General features: G+C 49.2%; 1 protein-coding gene across 1 annotated transcript in view; it reads right to left on the bottom strand.

The window, feature by feature from the left end:
* Positions 1 to 3564: 3564 nt before the first annotated feature.
* The window catches only part of TNFRSF21 (TNF receptor superfamily member 21), a 34394-nt gene continuing 13146 nt past the window's right edge, over positions 3565 to 24812 (bottom strand). The window contains exons 4-7 of the mRNA XM_082305428.1: positions 14720 to 14985; positions 8012 to 8065; positions 5777 to 5996; positions 3565 to 4876 (exon numbers count right to left, since the gene is read on the bottom strand). Of these exons, the coding sequence (XP_082161554.1) occupies positions 4647 to 4876; positions 5777 to 5996; positions 8012 to 8065; positions 14720 to 14985 (770 nt within the window). The 3' untranslated portion in view covers positions 3565 to 4646. The remainder of the gene's footprint in view (positions 4877 to 5776; positions 5997 to 8011; positions 8066 to 14719; positions 14986 to 24812) is intronic.

Genomic DNA, 24812 nt, shown 5'->3' with positions numbered 1-24812 from the left:
ATTATATTTGTTAAGAAAATGCGTGAGAAAGGGAGGGAAGCTGGAAGGGAAAATGAGATTACAGCAGCAGGAAGGAAACTGCAAACCTCAGATGCTCACATGGTGAAGAAGCAGCCGTGTCCTAAAGGCTGGTTTGATCAACACATCAGGGGGTGCCACCACTAGGCAGGTACTCAATGAACACATAAATGATGGCTCCTCTTATTTCTCCTCCATCTTCCCATTTCCTACCAGTTGCCGTGGAAACTTCCCCGTCGCAGTACTCACAGGAGCAAAGTCCGAGAGAAGAAAACCCAGCCGCAAAGCCTTCATGACTTAAAGCTCATGGCCAAGCAATGCCAGAGAAGGATTTCTGTGTGAGCAACGTGTCCCCCTCCCACAGCTCGGCCCCGCAGCCCCAGGGAGAGGCACAGACCCCTCCGATAACTCCCGCATCCCACGCTGAGCCCACAGGGCACCCTGGGGTGGCATCACCACCCATCTCCCCGCAGGTTATTCACACAAAGCCTGCACAGATGTTTCCTCCTACACAGAGGCTGTGGTGCAGTTCACCAGCAATTACCTGATGCAAAAGGAGCCAGAGGGCTGAACAACCCCCTGCAAGACCCCAGGTGCTTTTCCAACCTGGAATGCAAGCAGCCATGCAGGAGGGTTACAATTAATTCCCCCATTAGGATAAATTCCAATTGGGCTGGGGTAGGAGGAAAGCACACCAGATACCTTGTTCTTCTGCAGGGAGTGCGTGCAATTCATGGAAAAAAAAAAAAAAGAGAATAAATGAAAAGAATCCCAAACCTCATTTGCACTGAAGGCATTAAAAGACTGTGGAACAGCACAGCCACCCAGCCCTGAGGATGCCAGGCCATGCTGGAGGCATCTCCAGAGGGTTTTGTCCCAGCAAACACTGTGAGCTCGGAGGAGATGCAATTTTCATGCCTCACGTCCAAGCCCGCAGCAAGCAGGACGGCAGCGGCTGCTGTTTTGTGTGACCTACACAAGGAATCTCAGTCTCTGCCCCAACGCAAGATGCTCACAGCAGGCAGAGCAGGGGAGCACGGCTGTGCTCTCGTCTTGCTTTCTGTCCCCTCTGGTTTAACAGGCTCTGCCATCCAGGACTGCACCCCCAGCAAATCCTCCTCCTCGTAGCTGTCCCTCGGTGGAGGACAGCATGCAAAGAGCAAACACCACGACTGGAAGAGCAAGGCTGGGCAAGGGGCAAAGCCAAGCTGCACGCTTCAAACCTGCACCTCTCACCTACGATGCAGACCTGAGAGTACTTTTTCTAATGCTTATTTTGCATAAAATGCAAGATACATTTTTATGCGTACATTATCAAGGTCTTTATATTCACAGCTTTGCCTTGCTAAACCCATTTAGCCAAAAACTTCCCCCATTGGAATTGTACACAACGAGTGTTGCGGCGTGCAAGGTTTGTGCATTGCCCTCGATGCCTCAAATAAGCCATGTATGAGGACAAAGACAGCCTCTCCCCCCACGAAGGTATGCCTCCAGGTCACAAACCCACCCGTGCCTGGTTTATTTTCTTAAGGCATAAGAGAGCTGGCTCAGAGGAAGGGTGGGAGTGCTGGGCTTGCGGCTCCTCACACCTCCCACGCCGCCAGGAAATACCCTGCCTATGTGTGTGGCTCAGCTGCTCTCAGACGTTTCCCCTGCACGCCCCCAGATACGTAAAATATATATATAATACACATATATAAATATGTAATAATAAAATTATTTAAAAATATATAACTACAGAAATAACATGTAATACAGAAAAATATTTATGCAGTATATATGAATATATAACATTAGTATATATTGAATATATATAAGAAATATATTGCACACACATACATATGCATACAGCAAAGGGCTGCTTAGAGGGGACAGCTCGGAAATAGGACATGATGGAGCCAGGGACAAGACCAACATCCAGGTGCAAGCGAAGGAGGGAGCGATGCTGGAAGTGTGCACAGCACAGATGGAGCCAAGGATTGCCCAAATCTTGGCCTGTCCCACGACCTGCCACCAAGATGAGTTAAATGCATCCCAACACCTTGGGGACCCACCTGTGCCCACTGTTACAGCTTCCTCGTGCCTCCTCGGCACCTCCTGGCCAAGGCACCTCCACGACATGCCTGCTCCACGGTGTTTGTTCAGCTGGCTGCTAAATTCACTTTCCGGGACCCCTTTTTTTTTTTTCTTCTTTACCTTCAAAGCCCATCAGAAAATGCACGCAGCTGCCAGGATGGAAAGCAGAGATGCGGGATGGGGCTGGCGGTGCCCTCCGAGGTGGCACGATGGCTCTGGTGCTTACAATCCACGGGATTACCTAGGAGAACCTGGACTATCAGAAAAAGACAAATCCCCAGTTTCCCAGCTGGACTTACTCCAAGAGCCTGCTAAGGCTAATTTAGAGCCAGCAGTTTGTGCTTGCCTTAAGCTATTGATTGAGCCCAGGATCACACGCCTTCCCTCCCCTTGCCAATTCTTGCCCAGGCAGATCAACAGCAACCACCACCACTCCCAACATGGAGATAAAAAAAAGCCCACTTGCTAACAGGGTGGTACCGGGCTCCACCTCGAAATACTGCTTTTAGCAACCTGCTCTATGCCAGGCACACGAGCCACGCTCGCTATTTCTTCATGCTTTGAAGATATGTTGCAGCCACCGAGAGCTTAATGCTTCATTGCCAGCAAGGGAAAACCCCACCCCAGCACTCCCAATAAAGGCTCTTGCTATTTCGCACTGTACTTCATCTGTCCACGTGTTGAAAAGTTTTAAACCTGTACCTATGTATAGTTCTGTAACAGCAAATTTCTATGTCAGCCAGAAGGAAAACGCAGCACCCTAGTTAGCGGAAAACACTCTGGAGATAAGTATACAAAATGACAGTACTATAAACCAGAAGCATTTGTCCCACTAAGGTTTCCATTTGTAGACAGAATAAGAAGGGATGAGTTATTTGGAAGCAGAGATTTTAAGGACATTGGTACGTAACAGGGCAAGAGAAATGCTGTGACTGCAACACCTTCACTCAGGAGTGACTCAGCACCACAGCTGTATCCTGGAAAATTAATACTTCAGCCCCCCCAAAACACCTGCAAGGCCTTTGAGAGCTTGCAAAAACCAAGCCTGGAAGCCCCGTCAGCCATCTATCTGATCTGCTCACTGCTACGGGGATTAACACATCCCCACCCCAGCTCAGGGCAGGGACCTGCCCTGCGGGGAAGCATCCCCTGCCCAGCAGCGACCGTGGGGACTCAGGGCAGTGTTGTCAACAGAAAGTGATCCCATTTTGGCCTGGAAGCTAAAGGAGAGAACCCCCTCACCACCCCCAAACCCCCAAATCTCCCTTTTCATCCCCCACGGACACCCTGAGCAGCCCCTGCTCCAACCCAGGTGTCCCCAAGCAGAGGCAGGTGTTAAGGAGGTTAACACAGAATCATGTCAAATAACAAACACCTAGTATTTATTAATAAATTAGTACACTGGAAGGCAATTTTTCAATTCATTCCCCTCTTCCCCCATTCCCACCCCTTCCCACAGGGCAGCACACACCACCCTCGTATCATGATTTCTTCAAATTTAGCGTAGTACAGACTGTTCGTTACGGGAGCATAATAGTTGCAAATATAATCAGACAGACTTCTTACGATGCAGCTTTTTTTTCCCCACCCCCCCTTTTTTCTTTTAATAAAAAGTGAAGTGTGATTTGAAGAGACTATTAAGACCGCATAAGGTCTTTGGAGAACCTATCGGCCACATCTGTATAAAAAACAAGAGACACGAGTGTAAAAGCATAGCTTGGTTTAAGTCTTACACCACGAGGAGAGCAGGACCACCGGCGGCCGCCTTCGCCTCCCCACATCCAGCACCGGCTCCCTTCGGGGCCCCGCCGTTCCCGCAAGCAGCAAGGCAAGATAACTCCTTACATTCGACTGAAGGCAAAGGACCTTTTCATCGCCTCGAAGGCTGGTGGGACTGACCCTTTTCTTTGCGTTTAAAGCGCTTCTGCTTTAGCTTATAGGAGCGCGATGCATTGTCCAGGTGAAAATCATACAATAAATAACCGTGCTAGTAAAATCTCAGCAATGGATATGAGCTATACAATAGTACATTTAAAAAAAAAAAAGTCAGCTCGGGTGGGAAGCTTAGCTGCGTTAAGAGACGGTAACCAGCAACGAGTGGGGTTTTTTTGCGTGTGTTTGCCATTTACCGCTCCGAGGCGAAGGGAGGTGGTGGGAGATGGTCACTCCGAGCGACAGCTTTGACAGAAGTGGGTTACAGAGCAATCCCCAATTCGATGTGTTAAATTACACCAGATTTGTGGTCTTTTAGTTCATTAACTGCATTTTTTTTTTTTTTTTAAAGTGCATCGACTGATCTGATGATTGGAATGAGAACAAGGAGGAAAGATGCTTGGGAAGGGGGCAGAGGGTACAAAGACTTGGACTGAGCGATAGAGTTAAGGTGGAGGGGTGCAACGCTGGCAAACTGCCCCCCCTCCAGAAACCAAGGACACCTCAACGAAAATACTGGCCATATATTCTACAACAAAACCTGCCTGCATATTGTCAGTCATCTTAACGAGTGCCAAGCTAGCTCTAGCAGATATTCGGAGTGCGTGGTGACCCAGTGCCTACAGTAAGTCGGGAAGGTGGCTATAGACAGAGTCCAGGAGGGTCTGGCTGGCTTCCTGGCTCTTGACTCCGGCGATCTCAAATAGCCTGTCCAGCTTGTCTTCAGCCTGCGGGATCTCCTCTATCACGTGGAGCTCCTCAGGGTTGAGGATGTGCAGCATGTCGTCGAAGATGGGCTGCAGGTCGCAAGGGTCCAAGCGCACCTGGCGCAGGACGGTGTCCTTCTTTTCTGTAGGAGGAAAGGAGAGGGTGGTCAAGAAACCCCTCAAGAAACCTCCGCTAACCAGGGCTTGTTCTCCTTGGAGACCTCAGTCCATCCCCTGGTGCCACCTCTGGAGATGGACATGGCACAAGGAGAACCAAGGGAAAAGGTGGAGAGTGATGAGTGATGGGAAGGGGGAAGATGGAGAAGCCAGTGCTGCTGAGGCACCTAATCCAGGATCCTGCTAGAGCAAACACAGCATTTATAAATGCTGAATGGCCAATATGGAAAAGTGAAGGCAGGAGGGGAGCCAAAAAAGCTGAATTCTGCTCTTTTGACATGTTTTCGTTGGGTCAGCTTCATTTCCACACCCAAGTATAAATTCAGTAGATTGACTGAGCTCAGTGTTTCACCTTCATCAGAAGTTAAAGAAGATTAAACGCAGCAAGTTAAATGCAGTAAATTAAACCCCCTCAAAAAAGGAGGGGGTGACTAACGGTGATTTGCATCTCAAGCCACACACTGCAGCAAGCAGGACCAAGGGTGGGGGGAAAAAAAAAAAAATTCAATCTCGAAATCACATTTTTCTGGTTTCACCTCACGCAATAATGCACAGGCCAATGCAACAGCCAAAAGTCAGGAGAAACCCCCCCAAACATCCAGGGATGCTACAGCTTCTCTGGCAGCACTTCAAAGAGTTAAAAGCCTTTAAAGGTGTTTTCCCCTCTCAAATCTGTATCGTCTTTGCTAACAGGATATTCCGGTCTGGAATGAGGGTGTGATAAATGTATCCTGGAGAGCCAGTTTTCCTAGTTATTTACTTTAATGATATCATGTTGGGCAGCTCTGCCACGTGTGCTGACCGCAGGGGATGTGCCATGGCATCCCTTTGGTCCTCCCGCTCCCCCCCAGGGCTCATTTTGGTACCTTTGGTAATAAAAGAGCCTGTCCGGCTGAGCGCGGAGGAGCCGCTGGAGGTCGAGTCGCACCGCAGGAGGGGCTCCGCTTCATCGACGAAGAAGCATTTCTTCTCCGAAGGAGAGGGCTCCACGGTGAGGACGGCCGCCTCGGGGGGCTTGGGGCTGGGGCTGGGCGCAGGGCTGAGCGGGCTGGGACTCACCGGCAGCGCCAGTCTGTCAGCTTCCAGCTTTGGGGGGAAGAAAGAGAGGGAAAATTAACTCAGGGGGATGACGCCCAAGCAGGTAAGCTCCCCAAAAAGCCCACTCCACAGCTATGGTTTGCTAGAAACAAGGCATAGCCCTGCCCCACGCCTCCAACCAATGCCGAGGCTGCAGGGCGAGAGCTGCAAAACCCCTCGGGGATCTCCACTGCAGCACGCTGCTGTGACCAGCTACACTGGTAACATTTCGACTTAATAATTTGTTTGCCCCATCTCACCCTTGCTCCCGTGAGCACTCCATTAAAGCGTGGTGGAGAAATCCATCCCACCAGTCTCCAAGTTCAGGACCAAGAAGGACAAGCAGGGGCTGGCGTTGACCACAGCATCACCCCAGCGCCTTCGCTTTTGCCCTGTTATCCTGACACCAGCCAAGGGCAAGCGTTCAGCTCCACAGTCCTGAGGACACAGGGCGCAGCAAGCACTGCTGGGACACGCTGCGCGGGGAAGCAGCGCTGCTTGGGTGCCGGTGTGAACCCGCTTCCTAACTTGACCATGCTCTGCATCTTCCTTCTTGCATCTCCTTCCTACCTGCCAACATTATCTACCCTCCTCTGTCTCTCAGCATCCCGCCAGGGTGCAAATCTCAAGCAGAGCATTTCTGGTTCCCATTCCCTGCAGGGACAAGAGGCTCAGGGCAGCATCCCCACATCCCTGGCTGGCAGCTTGGGCACCTCTGCAGGTCACCAGGTCCCCCCAGCAGGTTGCTCAAAGGACCATCTAATATTTAACTTCTTCCCAAACCCCGCATTCCTGCTCAACTGGCCAAAGCACAGATTTGGAAGCCCTGTCCACGTGCAACCCACTCTCCCAACAGCATTTCACAACCCTGTTTTCTCCTCCTGCAGAGGGAAGACCAGGCTATTCCTGCTCACATGCCTTTGCCTACTACCCAGGGATCAAAATGCAAAATTCGGATTAAAGGCTGTGGGACAGGGAGCTGCTGAGCCACCTCCGCACTGGCATGGATGTGCCTGCACATTCCTCATCTGTGTCGAAGAATTCGCCACCCACAAAATCACGTGTCTGCTGAGACGCCCATTAGTTCACATTAAATTAACATTGAAGCCTGTTCCTGGTAGAATAAAAGGGGTTTTTTTTCCCCCCTATTGAAAATAAACAGGGGAGGATTTGTTCTAGCTCAGCATGTTACACAATAGGCATGTTAAAAATAAAAGTCAGCTTTAATTTTTAATTAAGAGAATCTGCCTTCTCCTCTGAAACTCCCTTTCCAATACAACTCATCGACGACAATCAGCTTATTGCCATTAACGGGGGGAAAAAAAAGGGAAGGACCAGAACAGTGGCTGGCTGCTTTCCAAATTGCAACATGCTCCGATTTCCCCTTTAAAAAAAAACCAACCCAAACCAAACAGGCTTTAGGGCTCAGTTTTTCCCCATGCAACTCATCTATTTAATATCCAGCCGCAAGCCCAACTCCTGATTTCCAAAAAAGAGACCCAATGGCCGAGGAGCAATTACAGGGAGGGCAGGGAGCAGCCGGCTGCCCCGGCTGTGCCTTCCCAGCAGAGCAGAAAAATCCTTCCCAGAAGTGTGCGAGTCATTTGGAGTTTAATTAAACAGCTGCTAAAACACGCTAGGAAAAAAAAAAAAATCACCCGAGGTTATTTGACTGTAGGCGTCCCGGGAGCCCAAAGCTTTCCAAATAGCTGAACGGTTGCAAGCTTGAGGCAAAGCAAACAGGATGCTCGGATGCGTGTTAATATTTAAACCACGGGAAGAAAGCGAGTGGGAATGAGGGTTTTGAAAGGGCAGGGAAAGCAAAAGGTTGCTGTGAGGTGAAGCCTGTGGAATAGGTGTAAAAATACACTATTCATAGCCCGTGACTCATTTGCTTGAAACCACCTTGGCCATTCCTATTTTTAAGAACAGTGGTACTCAAGTAAAACCAAGCTCTGGCTGGAAAAAAAACCAAAACCCAGCTTTCTGAAGCTCTTTTGCCTTTCCAGAGCCACATTTCTCACCTTTCTGTTGTCGTTGCCGGGGTCCTGCGCTTGCCACTGAGGCTGCATTTGCACCTGCACAGAGACAGACATGGGAGACTGTTAGATGCATGATCCAGCATGAAAACCAAAGGCGATGCGGCGGCTTTGACGCATCAGCAGCCTCCCGCGACCGAGCACGGGGCAGTCGTACCGGGGCACTCCGCCAATTTGGTTTTTTTTTGAGCACTGCAGCAAGAGGTTTGCAATGCCAAAAAAAAAAATCCCCAAAGCTCCTGTGTACTCGCAGCCCTTTAGGATGTGGCTCAAGCACCAACATCCATCTGGGAGGATGCTCTAAGCAGCTCAGGGTGTCTGAAGGTCCTTCCTACACGGGCAAAAGGGGGACAGAAGGGGATGGGTGCAGAAGACGACATAGGCTTGGCTTTGTTTTCTTTTCACAGCTGCTCTCAACAGCTCTGTTTGAACTCGTTGGTCCCATTTTCTGCCTTCGTTTCACTGTACCGCAATAAAAGCTCAACTCGGACAAACAGAAACTGCAGCTGCAGTGCTAATGTTAGGAAGGAGCAGCCACGGGCATTAAAAAACCCCCTCCCTTGGGCAATGCTTTCCTGTAATTCCTCCTGCAGCAAGCAGGCAGTAATGAAAGCCGGTGGCAGGTTTGCTGCTGCATCAGCCTGGCTTTGGGCAGCTGTGCTTGGGTTGGGTTTTCTTGCCCCAACACAAACGCGACTCAAACTACTGCTGTTTTTTTTAAAAAAAATCGGAAAATTTGGCGGGGAGCTGGGGTCAGAGCAATCTCTGCAGAGGGTGGCTGCACACCCAAGCAGGATCGGGGACAAATTTAGCACCGAGGCCACCGTTTCCCGGATTCCCTGCCGAAAGATGACAGCTGGCTGACACCAGCCCTATTCCCAGGACTGTTACGCCTCTGTAGGGAATGCAGGAGGAGAATCCCCAGCACAGGAGGCAGGGTGGGCTGGGCTGGGCGGCAGCCCCACACGGGCAATGCTGCGGATGCATGGTGGTGTCGGGGGGGCGGGGGGGGATGCTCTTGCTATGGTCCCCACAGGCGCAGGGAGGATCTGCCCAGATGAGCAGGTTCATGGTGCGCATGGCGTTTGGGGGTCCACCTTCAGGGCAGACCAGACCTTGGAAGGCAAAACACTGTTCGCCAGGCCACGAGGTCTTGCCAAGGTGGCAGAGAGACACAGTGATGGTGTGCAGGTGCTGCAGAGCAGACGGCAACCCCTTTGCCAGGATAGGAAGGGCATGAGGGTGCTCAGCACCCTGGGGTGGGGTGGGAAAGGCCAAATGTCTTCTCTGTGTCCTTAACCTCACTGGCCAGGTTTCAGAAGAGCGTTCGGCCACCACTGCTGTGGTGGAGCTGGTGTCCCTCACCACAAGGCAGCCCTGGAGAAGAGCTACTCAAGTCAAACATCATCGTGACCCAGGATGAGCAATGCCAGGTTTGGGAAGGGTTTAGACACCAAGACCAAAACGCAGCCATCTGTGGAGGAAGCAGCTCTTCCCCACCAGCCCTGGCCATTCATCGGCCGAGTGCTTCTCCAGCAGGAGATGGTGTCTCCATGACAGTTCCTGATGGCTTCTCCTTTCTATGGACTTGCCCAGCCACTTTTCCAACTCAAACCACTATGAAGACTTGATGAAGCCATGATGAAGAGTTTCCAAACTCAACTACAGTCTGAGTAAGTCAGTACCGAGTTGGGCTTGTTTTGACCTCACCGTCTTCTAGTTTCATCTTATGCTCCCGAGCCCAATATACTGCAAATACACAGACCCAAGAAGACACGGCTACCACAGTGGGGAAACTTCAAATATAGCTGTACCTACTATAAAGTTTGTATTTTTGTGTTCATATTATCCATATTAGTATTACTTTATAAATTATTAAATTTTTGTTTATTGCACATTCTCCAGTCTGTTTCAAGCCTAACCTTGGTTTGCCAAAAAACAACTCATGCTTTAGAGCAAACCTGCAGGAAAACAGTGATGCCCAACCCAGCAAAACCCAACCAGCCCTATCCCTTCCCTGGGGCTCTGGCCATTTTATCCTACAGCTTTACGCCTCAAATAAAGCCTGATGCAAGTCCAAAAGGAAAAATTACATGCGATCTTGTTTTTTTTTTTCCTGGCTGCCTGTGCATTTTCCAGCCCTCGGACCACAGCCCCCCAGGCTGGGGAATCCATCCACCAGCTTCACCCTTGCTCCGCCGCACGAGGTTAACGAAGCACAAAGCTAATTGCTAATTACTGGGTCCAGCCCAGTTCTGCTTTGCCAAAAGAGGAAATGAAGGGGATAGGCAGGAGCTGTCAGAAGCTGGATTTGGGGAACGCTGCTCCAGGCTTTTGACCCCTCCCCAGGGTTTTGACCTGCAAAAGAGGAAGAAAAGGAGCCAAAAGACGTTGCCGAGTCGCGTGCCTGGACACGGGGCTGCTTTCACATCCTCTTCTCCTCCGGCACACCCCAAAAACCCCACAGCTTAAACTCACACCAGACCCAGCCCTGACATATCTGCTGATTCACAGGATTATCCGCAGCATGCAATTATCCACAGACCTAAATCTCATTGGGCTCGGGGCTGCAGCCCCCCCCTCCATTTTCAACATCTCCCTTATTATTATTTTTTTTAAGCTTTGCTGAGGCTGCGCTGCTGAATGCTCTGAGCAAGGCTGTTTGCTTCCCCTCCATCCATTCCCTGAAATATTTCAGCCGAGGCCAGCAGAGCCATAAATAAAAAGATAAGAGCTTAAAGCATTGCTCACGGTAGGACACTTATGGTAGCCAACGCAGTCAGCCGTGCCAGCAACGCCCCAGGCCAGCCCAGGCAAGCAGTCACCCCTTGGTATCTGCAAAATATTGTTATGCACTCCCCAAAAAAAAAAAAAAAAAAAAAAAAAAAAAAATCACAATACCCAGTGCCTGCATTGCACTGAACTTTTCTACTTTTAACCCCAAAATGGAGAATCACAATTTGCTGGGATAGCAGTGAAAAACCTCTCCCTTTCCCCCCTCCACCCTCTATTTTTGTTGTTGTCAGCACCACTAATTCGGGGTGTGCCTGTGCTCACATGCCGCTGCCCGGCAAGCCTGCCTGCAAGGGGAGAGATGCTGCAAGCCTCGAGCCTGAGAAGCATTCGTGGCCAGGGCCAGTCTTTAACAGGAGCCCTGCAAGTTAAACACCCCCCAAAAAACCTTCCCACAGCTGCTGCGCTCACCGTATTTTCTGGATCAGCTGCAAAAAGACCCTAGCAAAGCGATTCAGAGGGCTAAGCTGGTTTTAACCTAAATTCATTCAGTGCAATGCAAAAGCAGCATAATCTCCTGCAGCTAAAAAAGCCGGTGAGCCTTCAGTGGAGCTGGTCCATACCTCAAGCAAAACGTTTCTGCTACGTATTGTAACGTTCCAGAGACTCCCATTAATTCCCCTATTCCTATCAGGGGTTATAAATATTTGGATTTCGGAGGCCAAAAGGCTGCCAAGGGAATGGGGCACTAGGGGAGAGAGCAGCTTTGCCTCCGCAGGTCTCACAGGCTGAAGCCAGATGCCAGATAAGGAATTTGGGACAAGGGGATGGGATGGCGAAGGCAGGCTGGCTGGGTTTAGGGTACCAATTTGCTGTCTGAGAGCTATGTCACCCAATAACACAATTTCTACCTGTGAGTTGGGAGCGTTGGTGCTTTCTTATGATATAGGACCACAGGGAGAGACCGGGAAACCCCCTTTTGAACCCAGGGATGCCAGGCAGGGCCAAAGGCATCGCGGACAGCACAGCCACCTGCGCACCCCTCCTGGGCTCATCTAGGACACGCTGGCACATGTTGGATGCTCATTGCCGGCTCGGGTCACCCCAAGGGCATCATGCCATTAGCAGTAGGGAGGATACATGCATTTGCATTGCTTATGAGAGTCCTTGCTCCGTCCACAGCACAAAAAAGCTCTTTTTATTATTTTTTGTTGGTTTTTTTTGCAAGACCGCTTTTGCACAGCCAGCTGCTAGAGAGGTGCAGTGCAGCACCCATGGGGCAACCTGCTCTGTCAGATCAAACTAGTTTGGTACAGAGAGAAACCACCTTGATTTGTCTGCGTTTGGACGGACAAAACCACTGAGAGCCAAACTTGGCTTAGCTCTAATTAAAGGCTTTCCAGCCAGCAGATTAAAAAAAAAAAACCCCAAATGAAGTGACCTCAGTGCCCGTTCCCGTCATCGAGCAATTGGCTCCCCCAGCCGCTCGTGGTCCCAACCACCGCAACGCAGCTCAGCAGCCGGCACGAGGCTCCAAGGATTCGGTCTCCCTTGCACAAGCTGCTTCCCACAGCTTTCTGCATCCCTCCCAGGGCCACTCCATCATCGCCCGCATCCACACTGCGGGAGCCAATTCAGGGAGAGGAGGCAGGCAGGTTACAGCAGGTAATACCTTACAGAAACACAACATACTGCCATGCTGAATATGCACCCCAGGGTGCTTTCAAGCTTTGACATCCCACGCACTGCTTCAGCACAGCAGCTGGTCCAGGACCTCTAGGGCAGGGGAATGGCCAACACCTAAGGTTGATCATAAGGAATGCTCATCCAAAAAAGCCGAGTCAGATGCATGGGGGAGGAGGATGTGCCAGCTCTAGTGAATTTGTTAAAAAAACGCTTATTTGCTGAAATGAGTCCTATTTCTCATGTGGACCCACCTCAGCCACCTGCTCAAAAGATCAGCAACCCAATTTTACCAATTTCTAGGAAAACAAGTGAAAGCCATGGGGGACTACCAGCCTCCAGGTGCTGCTGGATGCTGGGGAACACAACACACTTAAAAACTACAGAGAAACGTCCTCCAGGAGAGCTGGTTGGGAAGTCCAGAAGACTTGCATACAAGTATCCATGAGATTTGGATTTGCTCATTCTCTGGAGCATCCGCTCAATGCATTTTCACTTACAGACACACACTTAAGGTGAGCAAACGGCTCATGGTTACTCCATCATTGGGAGTACACCATCCCAATGGGTCGCCTGATAAACCCCGTTCCTGGAGCTACCACCCACATTTTTGTGCTGTTTGAGAAGAAGCACCCGACAGCCTTGGCCAAAACAGCACAACACTCAGGAGCATTGAGCACCGCACAACCCAAGTCTGTTAATTAGGCATCGTGCTGATGAACAAGCCCCACATTTTATCTCATGTCCCAGCCCAGCACTTTGCTGTAGTATTCAAACTCAAAGCAGTAAGTAGGAGGACAGAGGTTACTACCTGTTCCAGGAGAGCAAGAGGACAACATGTCCCTCTGGGACATTGCACATACTGGAAACTTTAATTCACATGTGCAAAATGACAATTTTCTCTGCCTCTCTCCTTTTCCTAACCATAGCTTTGTCTCAGGCTCTTCATTTCATTTTTTCCATCTTTGATATTAAAAAAAAAAAATCTTGGAGAATGGTAGGAAATGAGAAAGCTACATGCTGCTTAATTACCATGAGCTGGAAGGAGGAAACAGCAACTGTATGGGAGCAGGAGTGATTGGGCAGCTGGCAGAGCAAATCTATCCAAAATTTGGGCAGGACACACGGGGCAATGCTTGGCACGCACCTGACTCAGGGTGTCTCAAAAACACAAACCCAGAACTCCTGCTAACACATTGAAACCTGTGATTTCACACTATGGTTATAAGGGACCAAGACGTTCAGTGCACTAAATGAAGTCACGCAGGATATGTGACATGGTGAAGGGACCATCGTCCCTCTTACAGGGGAAAGTTCAGGATGGTCGAAATGCGATTTAGGAATCTCCTGCCCTGACAAATGCTCCTCCCCACAGTCTTTGCTATACATGAAGGTGCACCTTGCCAGGCCCCCACCAAGAGCCCACTCGTTCCCGTTTGTGTCTGCGTCACTGCTAAGGCCAACTGGAAATGTTTTACTAACTGGTTTAGGGGGAAGAGCCCTCCCTTGACTGCCCTCACCTCCATCCATGTGTTGTCCCATTGGCTTCCACATTCAGAAGAAGCCCCATCCATCACCTTTATGAACACTTCCAGAAGACCACCAAATTATCAGAGCCAAAAACCCCAAAGCACACTGACAGGTAAGGCAAAACTGCAAAGGTCAGCGAGGCACCTCCTGAGACCTTACAGCCAGCCGAGACCCAATTGCAGGATATTCTGCAGCAATTTACTTATTCTCCCAAAATCTGTAACAGATTGTTTTAAGGCCAGAGCTGCCAAAGGGCAACAACTGGAGGACAGCACACATGGACTCCCCCATGCCACCAGGAAGCAACTTGCTGCTCCACAATGGCAACATTTAGTACTCAAGGATGCTTGGCCCTTCTCACAAAATCCTGGGCATTTAGTTATAGCATTTAAGAGCAAGTTTAAAGGGGGATGCTTTTTCTTCCGTGCCCCCAACACAATGGGTCAAGCACCAGGTCCTCCTGAGGACCTTCAAAGATACATGCAAACCACAACACACAGGACTCAAAAGCTTGTCAAAACTTTGACAAGGTTTTGAGCAAACTTTGGCAAAGCTTTGCTCAAAAGCAATGCAAAGCTTAAATATATAAGCCCCTGAGGAGCTCTGGAGGGAGATAAGAGTCCAGCTACTTGGCTATTAGCTAAGCTTGAGGCCACAGCCATGTCCCACGCACCCACATGCTCGCCAGGGCCAGACAAGATGTCCACCGCGTCAGACAAGAGCACACGAAGCCCAGCCCGCCATTACCGGCGTGGTGTCCTCCATCAGGCCTCGGATCTTCTCCACCACGTCGTTGCGGCGGTGCTGGCGGAGGGCGCTGATGAGCTGGGCCAGGCTGGCCTCGGGCCCGCGGATGGTCCAGTGCTGCAAGGCGGCATAGGCGCGCTCGTGGTCGGCCGCGTAGCCGTTGGAGAAAGCTGCCACCTCGCGCTCGCTGGCGTTGCACAAGAACTGGTAGATGTCCTTCCACTGGCTCCCCACCTGGGCTGCCACCAGCTTCAGGATGTCGATGCCTGTGGGGCAGAAGAGCTACAGGTGAGGCACTGGGGTCTGCAGCCTCTCAGTACTGCAGATCTAAGCTTTAGCAAAGCTTCTCCCGTCCCCAAATAGCCATGCTTTGCTTTTCTTCAGGTTTTTTTTTTTTTGTGTGTTTGGAGATTATTATTATTGTTATTGTTATTTTTAAGACCTTTCATGAGTCCAGGCTGCAAGGAGCTCTGCAGACAAGCAGCACCTGTAAAGTGCTCAACACCTGCTATGCAAGTAAAGTGTGACAGACCCATAGGTTGCTCCAAATGAGGCACATGCACTCTAAAATTAATCATGTTAATTTAACTGTAAAATTTCCTGCGCTCTTTGGCACATGAAAAACCTTGGTACTCATCTACCACATGGCTGCAGGAGCAGAGGAGATGGCAACACGCTTACCCATACGCCTGCATCACAGCTGCCACTTTGAATAGGAGCTGGATTAAGAGGTGAGTCACCAAAGCATCTCTATAAAGATGAATATTTCCATAACAGAGCACCTATAGTAGCTGCAGCTGCATTTAGAGCCGTTTCCAGTGCAGACTGGTGGGATGACTCAGTTACGGCATGGGAGACCCAGCACCAGGTGAGTGTTGGGTGAATGGAAGATCTGGTGTGGGATCGGAAGAGCAAAAAGGCAGAGTTTCCCCCAGAAAAGCCTTTGCGATGTGTTGGTTCAAGACAGTAAGGGTTTACTCCCTTTAGCTTTGGGAGCACTGCAAAAAGCACACTCAGCCTTGAGTCTACTAAGAGATCAGGAGTTAAACCTTCAAATAAAGCCATACCTCTTCCATAATAGCTAATTAATCTTGTTTTATCAAGCCAAACACCACCTTGTTTTAAACCACAACACGAAGGGTTGGCATAGGTGAGCTACAGAGATAAACTCATTTTTTCTAAAGAGGCAACCACACCTCGGGTTTCCCCACAAGCCAGCGCACCTCCTTCGCTACATTGCTACAGGGACTATTTCTCCTTCCCTCTGCAGGCCTAAAATTGAACAATTTCTAATGCAGTTTAGACCAGACCTCCCAACTGCACCTTTAGGTTGCAGCCCTGATATAGCCAAGTAGATACACACGTACATATACATAAAAAAATAAATATATATAAAAACTATACAACCTGATATAGATATATATGGATATCTCTTTTTACATATAATAAAACCAATAGAACCTGGTATATATTTATATACCTTTTTTGTATGTGTACATATACACGTATATATATTTTTCTCTATCTCTACATATGATATAGGTATTTTTATGTGTGTATATACGTACACATATGTGTATACAACCTGATACAGATATTTTCATATATGTATGTGTATATATGTCTGTATATATACATATTTTATGTATCTCTATATATGATATAGATATTTTATATGTGTGTGTGTATATACTTATACACACACACACACACACACAAAAACTACACAGCCTCGGATAGGTAACCCTCCTCACTATTAAAACAAGCTTATCAAGACCTCCTATATATAGGCTTTGGTTTTCACTTCCGAGCAAGATAACATAGCCATGATCCCACGGTGCTCAGAGCATCCGCAGCCGGTGTTCGACCTGCTCTACAGCAGAAACACCAAAGTACAAACTGCATTTTGAATATCCCTACCCTCCTCCCACCGTAATCACCAAACCTCCCTCCCCAGCTCATTTACAGTGACATGCATGTACTACCTCACATGGAGATGCGAGGGTCAGGGTTTCTCCTACCGTAAAAGCTCAGCCCACCATGCCAGCATGGGGGATGCAGCCCCTCAAAAACCAAACCAACCACAGGGCTTGGTTTTAACGACAGAGAGGTTCAGGAGGCAGCAAGGGGAAGCCTTCTTCATTATTCAAAATAAGCCCAAGACAAAGATGATGTTCCCCAGCATTAAGGAACAAGGAAAGGCTGCAAATATGCTATTGAGATTTATGATGGGACTAACTATCTGAGGCACATAAATATATGCTATCGTCCATCACATTTCAACATGGTAGCAGGAATTAAGCCTGGTCTTGTTAACTCCTCCTGTTACTCAGACAAGACAAATCCCTCTCCCTCGACGCCTTCGTATCCATCTGGGCTGGCCGTCGGTCCTGTGCAGGAAGGACACACAGCCCAGATCACACCGGTGGCCAAGCCCTGCGCCTTCGGATATCACACACCCGTGTCAGTAAGAAGCCCAAAAGCCAACTCAGGTTTGGAGTCGGATCCTTTAAACCAGCAAATTCAACTAGTTTCGGCATAAAGCCAGCAAAAGACTAGGTTTATGCAGCCAATGCTTAATTTTATCACTCAACCCAGGAAAAAAAATAATAAGCCTTGACTTTGAGGGTAGAAAAAGCTCTTTAAGGCTTGTGCACCAAGGTAACAACAGCAATGCAAAGAGGGATGAGCAGTTCTGGTGCTGTCCATTATATGTCTATATATAGATATATCTCAGTGCATAAGTCATTATCTCAGAGCTTTTTCTACCCTCGTATTCAGGGATTCCCCCCCCCCCCCCCGGGTTGAATGCTATATAGATAATGCTGCTCATTTATATATATATACATATATATATATATATATATATATATATATATATATAAAATGCTTCCCATTTTATATATAAAATGCGCAGAGCCAGGTCCCCCCAACAGTGCTATCCCGCGGTGAGACGAAGCGTTACAGCTGGGTGGGAGCTTTGCCCACACCCACTCCCACGCACGTCAGTCACAGAGAAGCATTAAAACATAACTTGCTGTTTTATGACCCCTGCATGACACATCTAGCCCTCCCAGAAAAGGAAAAGCCCATATAATACCTGCTCCCATTTACGTATTTAATGTTGATAAACCCCAGTATTTACAGCTGCTGTACTGGTGAGAAAAGTTTTCAGCTGGTCACAACTTGACTTGCACCAGTTTTATGCGGTGGCACAACATTTATGTCCTAATGTTCCCGCACAAGATTTATGACAAAGTGCTTATGCTCCTATTGACATTTTCAAGTTTAGTATATTTAATCTCACCATTCAATAAAGTGGCCCCATAAACATGTTTATATCCCTTGGCAATAATATCCCAGGGCACGAGAACGCACCAGGCAGCAGAGGACTTAATGGCGCGTAATAATCTTTGGAGAACAAATGTTCCATTAAAAACGAATTTGAAAATGTCTACCTTAATACTATAAGAACCTTAAAATCATTTTCTTGCAAGTATTAAATGAATTCAAGCCCCATATGTTCGCTACATCCACTACAATATTGTGCAAACAAAACCCCAGAGAGATATCGAAGAGACACAGACATGAGCGCAGATTTGGCTCCAGTCAGTTAGAAAACCATTGCTCCCTCTGTTTCTGAAAAATAAGATTAAAACCATTACATGACAAGTTGCGGCTGCATGCTGCCAAGTATTACTGCTCAAGCCATTTACAGTAACTTAATTCACTTGTTCAAAACTAAACTAAATGTTAATGCTTATAATAAGCTTACAGTCCTACTATTTCCATATCTCCAGAAGCCCTCTAAGTTACTCTGCAGAGCACTAGCAATGCCGGAGCGTCCCATTGGGATGGGAAGGTGCTTGGAGTAAAAATCCCCAGCTCCACCTGAGGTCCTGGGTCCTCTCCACTCACCGAACCATGTGGACCTTCTCCCACTTTGCTCATCTCCATGCTGAGGCTGGAGGTGACGCTCAAAGTCCTCCAGACCCCAGCAATCCCAAGTAAAATGGCCAAGCTCAGCAGAGACTGTGCCTTAACCCACCCGTTTCACACCTCCCACGCGAGGCCTGTCACAGCCGCATCGGTGCGATGTTAAAGCTGCTCTGAGCACGCAGATACTGGAGAATAGCCCGAGTCCTCCTTTTTTAACACGGGCCACGGGAACAGCCTGGGAGAGCTGCTACCACCCTGCTGTCAACGCAGAGGGCACCACCACCCTCTCCATCATCACCATCATCAGGGACCATCACCATTTATCACCCAGTTTCGCTTGCCTCAGACACTGGAATTAAAGAGGAGCCCTTGCTGTGAAACCCCCACGGCTGCATCCAGCAGAGCTGCCTGTGCTGTGGCCACCCCAGAGCAGGTAATGACAGCATCTGAAGGATCCAGGACATCCATGTGTGTCTTGGATACCCGGGCAGGTGACATTTCAATTGCCATTATCTAAATATTGCAATTGTGTACATGTCGTGATGGGCTACTCCATGTAACCACCTAATATTTTAAAGTGGTGGTAATCCCAGAGCAATGAAGGATTCCCCTTCAAGCCAGCACAAGGCCAACATGTTGTGCACAGACAAACGCAAAGCCCAAGGGTGGATGTACACACACAGGAACATGGGCACAGCCAGGCATGTCTACAGCCAGAGCAAACTGAGACAAATGGAGACAAGTCCGGAGATGGACAGATGCCTGCAGAGCAGTACAAGCAAACAGCACTGCTGAATACACATCCAGCTCATCTACAAAGATGCTGAGCTGAAGGAAGGACCTTCCTGGAGAGGCAGGGCAGGTCTACAGATAGGTCTCTCGCCTCCAAGCATACTGCTCACCTCCGCCCCAATCTTCGCCATAAACACCATTTCATTTTATTTCAGTGACTTCCATTTGCTTATTTTGAATCTGGTTCAAGATTTTTCCCACCTGTTACCAACTCCTTCAGATGTCTCCCGCCTCGTTGAGGTACAGTTTGCTGTAGACACAGCACTCACTCCTTCCACTCATGAACGTCACCAAGGTGGTCGTCACACCAGTGCATAGGACTTGGCTGAGCTTTAATGACTCTCTTGAGCTTGTTCCGGACAAGCCTCGCTCATCTCCCATAGCCCTGCTATTTACAGGTTGGACACGAACCCAGTTCTTCAGCGATCATTTGGCCTCAAGCAGGGCAAGAAGCCAGTGCGGCACGGGGCCATGACTGGCAGCGCTGGCACGCCTAGGTACAATACCTGCAAGAGACCATTTCTCTTCTCTGCCATTACTTTTTCACATCTTCAAGCAAACTCAAGAGGAGTGGAAGAGCTACCACACCAGAAGACTACACTCGAGCACCTGGCAGCAGATACGGTAAAGTCTAACCACAGCCTAGCCACAGCAGAGCTTCAGTTCCTTCCTCTCCCCACCCTCTCACAAACAAAAAGTCGTCATTGTTTTCATTTTCGGAGCTCAAGTCAAACATCATTTGGTATTTGTCAGAAGAGTGCCGTTGAGAAGCTGCCGCCTTTAAGGGGAAATCTCATGCTCAAGTCTACAGAGCCCTCCCAAGCCATGTGTCCTCCCACCCCACTAATAATGAAGGGATATAGCACTGAGAAAAGGATTAACACAACATCAGTTCAAGTCTTATAGGCTGTCTTATACAGCCAGGAAGCAAAACTCAGGAGATCCTCCAGGACCTTTGGCGCACATGGTCTCCAGAGCCAGCTTCATGCATTTTCAGAAGGCTGGATTTCAGGAGACTCCATGCTCCGGCCCTTCACCAGCAGGGACAGGTCCCACCAGTCCACCCATGCCACCTGCGGGAACTGACCCTCCACCATCCCAGTACCAATCTGAGCTGGAGCACCTGGAGCTTCCACCACCTACCTACTGACACAGGTATCCCAGAGATGGGCAATATTAATTTGTCCACCACATGCAGTGACAATCCTGACTGTGACAGGCTGGCTGGATTTTGACACTTGCACAGAACTTGGGGATGAAGCATCATGGGCGGAGAGCACAGCCCAAGGGCACATGCAAGTCAGACAGAACCGTGGTGATGCACCCAACCCTCCCCTACATTCAGATAAAAGCTCCAAATCACTGCAAACCCAGCTCTGTTCCTGAACTCAACCCACCTACCTCCTCCAAATATCCTCCTGACTCATGCAAAACACAGCCACAGCAGCCTATTTTTACCTCTGAGCACACACAGAGAGCCTACGTGTACAAGTGAGCCAGGATGCGGCACATCCAAACTCCAGTTGACAAGACACCACAGCTCGGCCAAACCAGGACTTAGAAATCCCAAATCCCCAACACAAATACCTTTCCAAAATGCAAAAATTTCACCAACCTCCAACAAAAAGGGGAGGTTATTGGAAACTCAATTCCTTCCCCCCAAATATATTTCAGGTCCTAAATGAGGAGGTTTGGAAGATGTGCAAGGTCCTGCACCTGGGCTGGGGCAATCACCAGCATCAGCACAGGCTGGGGGATGAAGGGATTGAGAGCAGCCCTGTGGAAAAGGACTGGTGGAGACACTGGTGGATAAAAAATTGGACTTGAGTCCGCAATGCATGCTTACAGCTCAGAAAGCCAACCGCGTTCTGGGCTGCATCAAAAGCAGCGTGGCCAGCAGGTCAAGGGAGGCAATTCTGCCCCTCTACTCCACTCTGGTGAGACCCCACCTGGAGTACTGCGTCCAGCTCTGGGGTCCTCAGCACAGCACAGACATGGACCTGTTAGAGCAGGTCCAGAGGAGGACCACAAAAATGGTCAGAGGGATGCAACACATCTCCTATGAAAAAAGGCTGGAAGAGTTGGGGTTGTTCAGCCTGAAGAAGAAAAGGCTCTTGGGAGGCCTTATTGCAACCTTTCAATACTTAAAGAGGGCTTATAAGAAAAATGGAGAGAGACTTTTTACCAGGACCTGTAGTGACAGGACAGGGGGCAACAGTTTTAAACTGAAAGAGGGTAAATTTAGATTGGACATAAGGAAGGAATTCTTCACTGTGAGGGTGGTGAGGCACTGGAATAGGTTTGCCCAGAGGAACTATGGATGCCCCATCCCTGGAAGTGTTCAAGGTCAGGTTGGATGGGGCTTTGAACAACCTGGTGTAGTGGAAGATGTCCCTGCCCACAGCAGGGGGGCTGGACTAGATGATCTTTGAAGGTCCCTTCCAACCCAAACCTTTCCATGTTTCTAACAAGAGCCTTTGTTGGGACAGGAGGAAGGGATACTCTTATGAAGACTTGTTAGAGATTTGCTAGTTTTCCCATGGAGGACAGTGCTGGTATCAGACTCTCCCAGGAGCCAGTGATTCACATCCTCAGCAAGTGCTGTTTAGGCAAAGCACTAAATAGTGATGTTTGGTTTTGTTTTAAAAAAAACAAAAGTCTCACAGGGCAGGAAAGGGACTGCTGACAAACACTTCCCACATGGTCTCTGGAAAATAACTCAACCAAACCAGGCAGTCCGGGAAGGTCTGTGATCAGCCACATGCAATCACGAACATGTTTCAGACCCGGGAACTTGAGGGTCAGCAGGAGACAAGACCTGCCTTCCCACCACACGCTATGTGGAGGCCACCTCCAGAACAGCACCTTTGGTCCAGCCCTCCCGGGACCCGCGCGAGCTCCTGCCCACCACCACGGGATGCTCTCCCTGCATCTCTCCCTATGCTGGCAGGACTTGCTCTTTCTTTGGTTTAAAAGGGAATGGCCAGCTTAAGTATTTTATGTAATTATTAAATTTTAAACGGCTTTCACAGAGTTAATCTTCATTATAACCCTGACGGACAGCTGGTAACCCCGAGCAAGCACACTGCCGCAGCCAGAGCCATATAAATATCCAGACACCCGCAGATGCCAACCCGAGGATTAAATTCGCCTCCTGCGTATTCCCCCCCCCAGACAAAGCCTTGGCAAGTGAGGAAAAAAAAAAAAAAATCTGCCTTGTTATTTGAGGAGTTATGTGTGAGAGCCTTACCGACGTGAGAAATCACAGCCCTCCCGGCACAGAAACGGCTGCTGGGTTTTTGGCAAAAAAACCCTGGGCTCGGTGTGTTTTTCTACAAGGACACCCCTCCTCTCCCCGCAGAGCTGCCCTGCCTCTGACACTCGGCCCTACACCTTAACAGGCAGGCACAAATCCCAATCCCTTATTAAATTAATCCAGGGGCCACCCAGGAATTTTTACCATGGGATAGTTTAGGTTTTTTTCTTTGTTTTTTGAAGCAGATTTGGGAGCAAACGTACCAGCTTCCCAGGGCAGCTGCGCACAGCCCTGCGCACGTTGCGGATAGATGGCTCGCATAGCAACACACATTAGAAGTGATCAAGCACCAGTCTTCAGGCCTGGTAATGCAATAAGGCTGAGGAGCAAGATATGATTATGTTTCCTCCTCTCTAAACAGAACAGCAGCCTCCCTCGTTTGCATTTTCCAAGGCTCCTTTTCACCATGAAGCCTTGGTCAGCTCCTGCATACACCCTATGGAAACCACACAGCTTCCCAAAAGGTCAAGGATGACTTTGGGACAAACCTGAGCAAAGTTTTGAGTAGTTTGAGGAAGATGCTGTTTCGAACTCATCAGATGTCACCCCAAAGCTCCCATGGCAGAGGTTTGCATTGCAGATGAATTGCTTCATCCCACCCCGAAGCAGAGCATTTCACCCGTGTTGGAGCAACTGCAGCATGAAACGCAGAGCTCCCGCGCAGCCGAACAAGCTCCAGTGAGGGAGCATTCCTGTTTTAAGGCTCAGCAGTACCACGGCATCCATGTTCTTCGTGGTGCCTTGCACATACCTGCCCCTTCCAATTTAACAAGCTCCCTTTCTGCCTGGGTCTCACTTTGCAGAGGTAGACAGGCTGACATTAAAGGAACAGCAGTCATCTACAGATCATTAAGCTGCAGATGCCAGAAGAGAGACTGCTTTGGAAAAAAAAAAAAAAAACAAAACCAAAAAACAAACCAACACCTTCCACCTCTCTGTTTTGGCAGGTAGACAGACATTAATCCCTCATTTCAGGCTCTGCCTGCCAGAGTCATATTAGGGTTTGCACACAAGCCCAGGGCTGCTCCTCCCCAGGAGTAACCACAATTACCAGATTATGTTAGCAGCAACGGGCACACCCGCCCTCGTGAGATGCTGCTGGCCATCTCTGCCCTTCCTGCGGTCTGGCTACAAAACCTTGAGGCCACCACGGTTTGAGACTGGTGAAGCTTTCAATCCCATTGCTCCTCCCCGTGCTCTGCAGATGTGCAGAAGAGATGGAGTCCCCAGGGGTGCGTTTCCACAGCAGCTCCTCCATCCGTGCCCTGCCTCCCAGTGCGATGCTCCTGCCACCAAGCTGTGATCAGTTCAGGAGTTGATCAAAGGGAACACTAACACTACAAAAAAACCCCACTACATGGCTTTCATCTCGTTTACCCGTACAAGCACTAAGGAAGGGTCCTAAATTAGCATCCACTGCCAGGCAGCCACCCTGTAGACCTGCGAGTGCCACCCCTGCAGCTGGGTTTCCTTATTTAGGGTAGCAGTTGAGTAGGGAGTGACACGAGGCTTGAGGAAGAATATCCACTGCTTGGTTGTTTCCATGCACTTGCTTCCTTTCATTAGGTAACAGATCTATAGAAAAGATTACGGTTATGTGTGGGCTTTTTTAGTCAATGTACTGTCTCTTTAAAAGAAAAAGAATCAAGTAATTTTACTCTGATAAGCATCTTCCAACACTAACCATAAAGGAGTATCTGATTCCACGTGAGGGCAAGCCTGCAATGACCTGAGACGCCCCGATGCATACTGCCAACACACCTGTTGGGTTACATTCACGTGCGGTTGCTTCAGAGCTGCAGCGCAGGGTCAGGCTCTCCATGGCACAGGGCTTCCCCGTGAGGCTCTGGTTCCTCTTCAACATCCTCACCAACTTCCTTTGGAGCAGACCAAGCTCAAGCCTAGCCCTGGTCCTACAGCAACCGAGCTGCAAGCCAAGGACTGCTCCCTACAAACCGCCAACCAAGACGATCCCAGTTCCCAGCGTGATGACAACCGGGCATCCTGACAGCTGAGCAACCAAGACCCTCAAATCCTAACACTCCT

This window comes from Platalea leucorodia (assembly GCF_965183815.1).
Source record: "Platalea leucorodia genome assembly, chromosome: 3".
In the NCBI taxonomy this organism is placed as follows: Eukaryota; Metazoa; Chordata; class Aves; order Pelecaniformes; family Threskiornithidae; genus Platalea; species Platalea leucorodia.
This window is presented reverse-complemented; position numbering and strand designations above follow the sequence as displayed.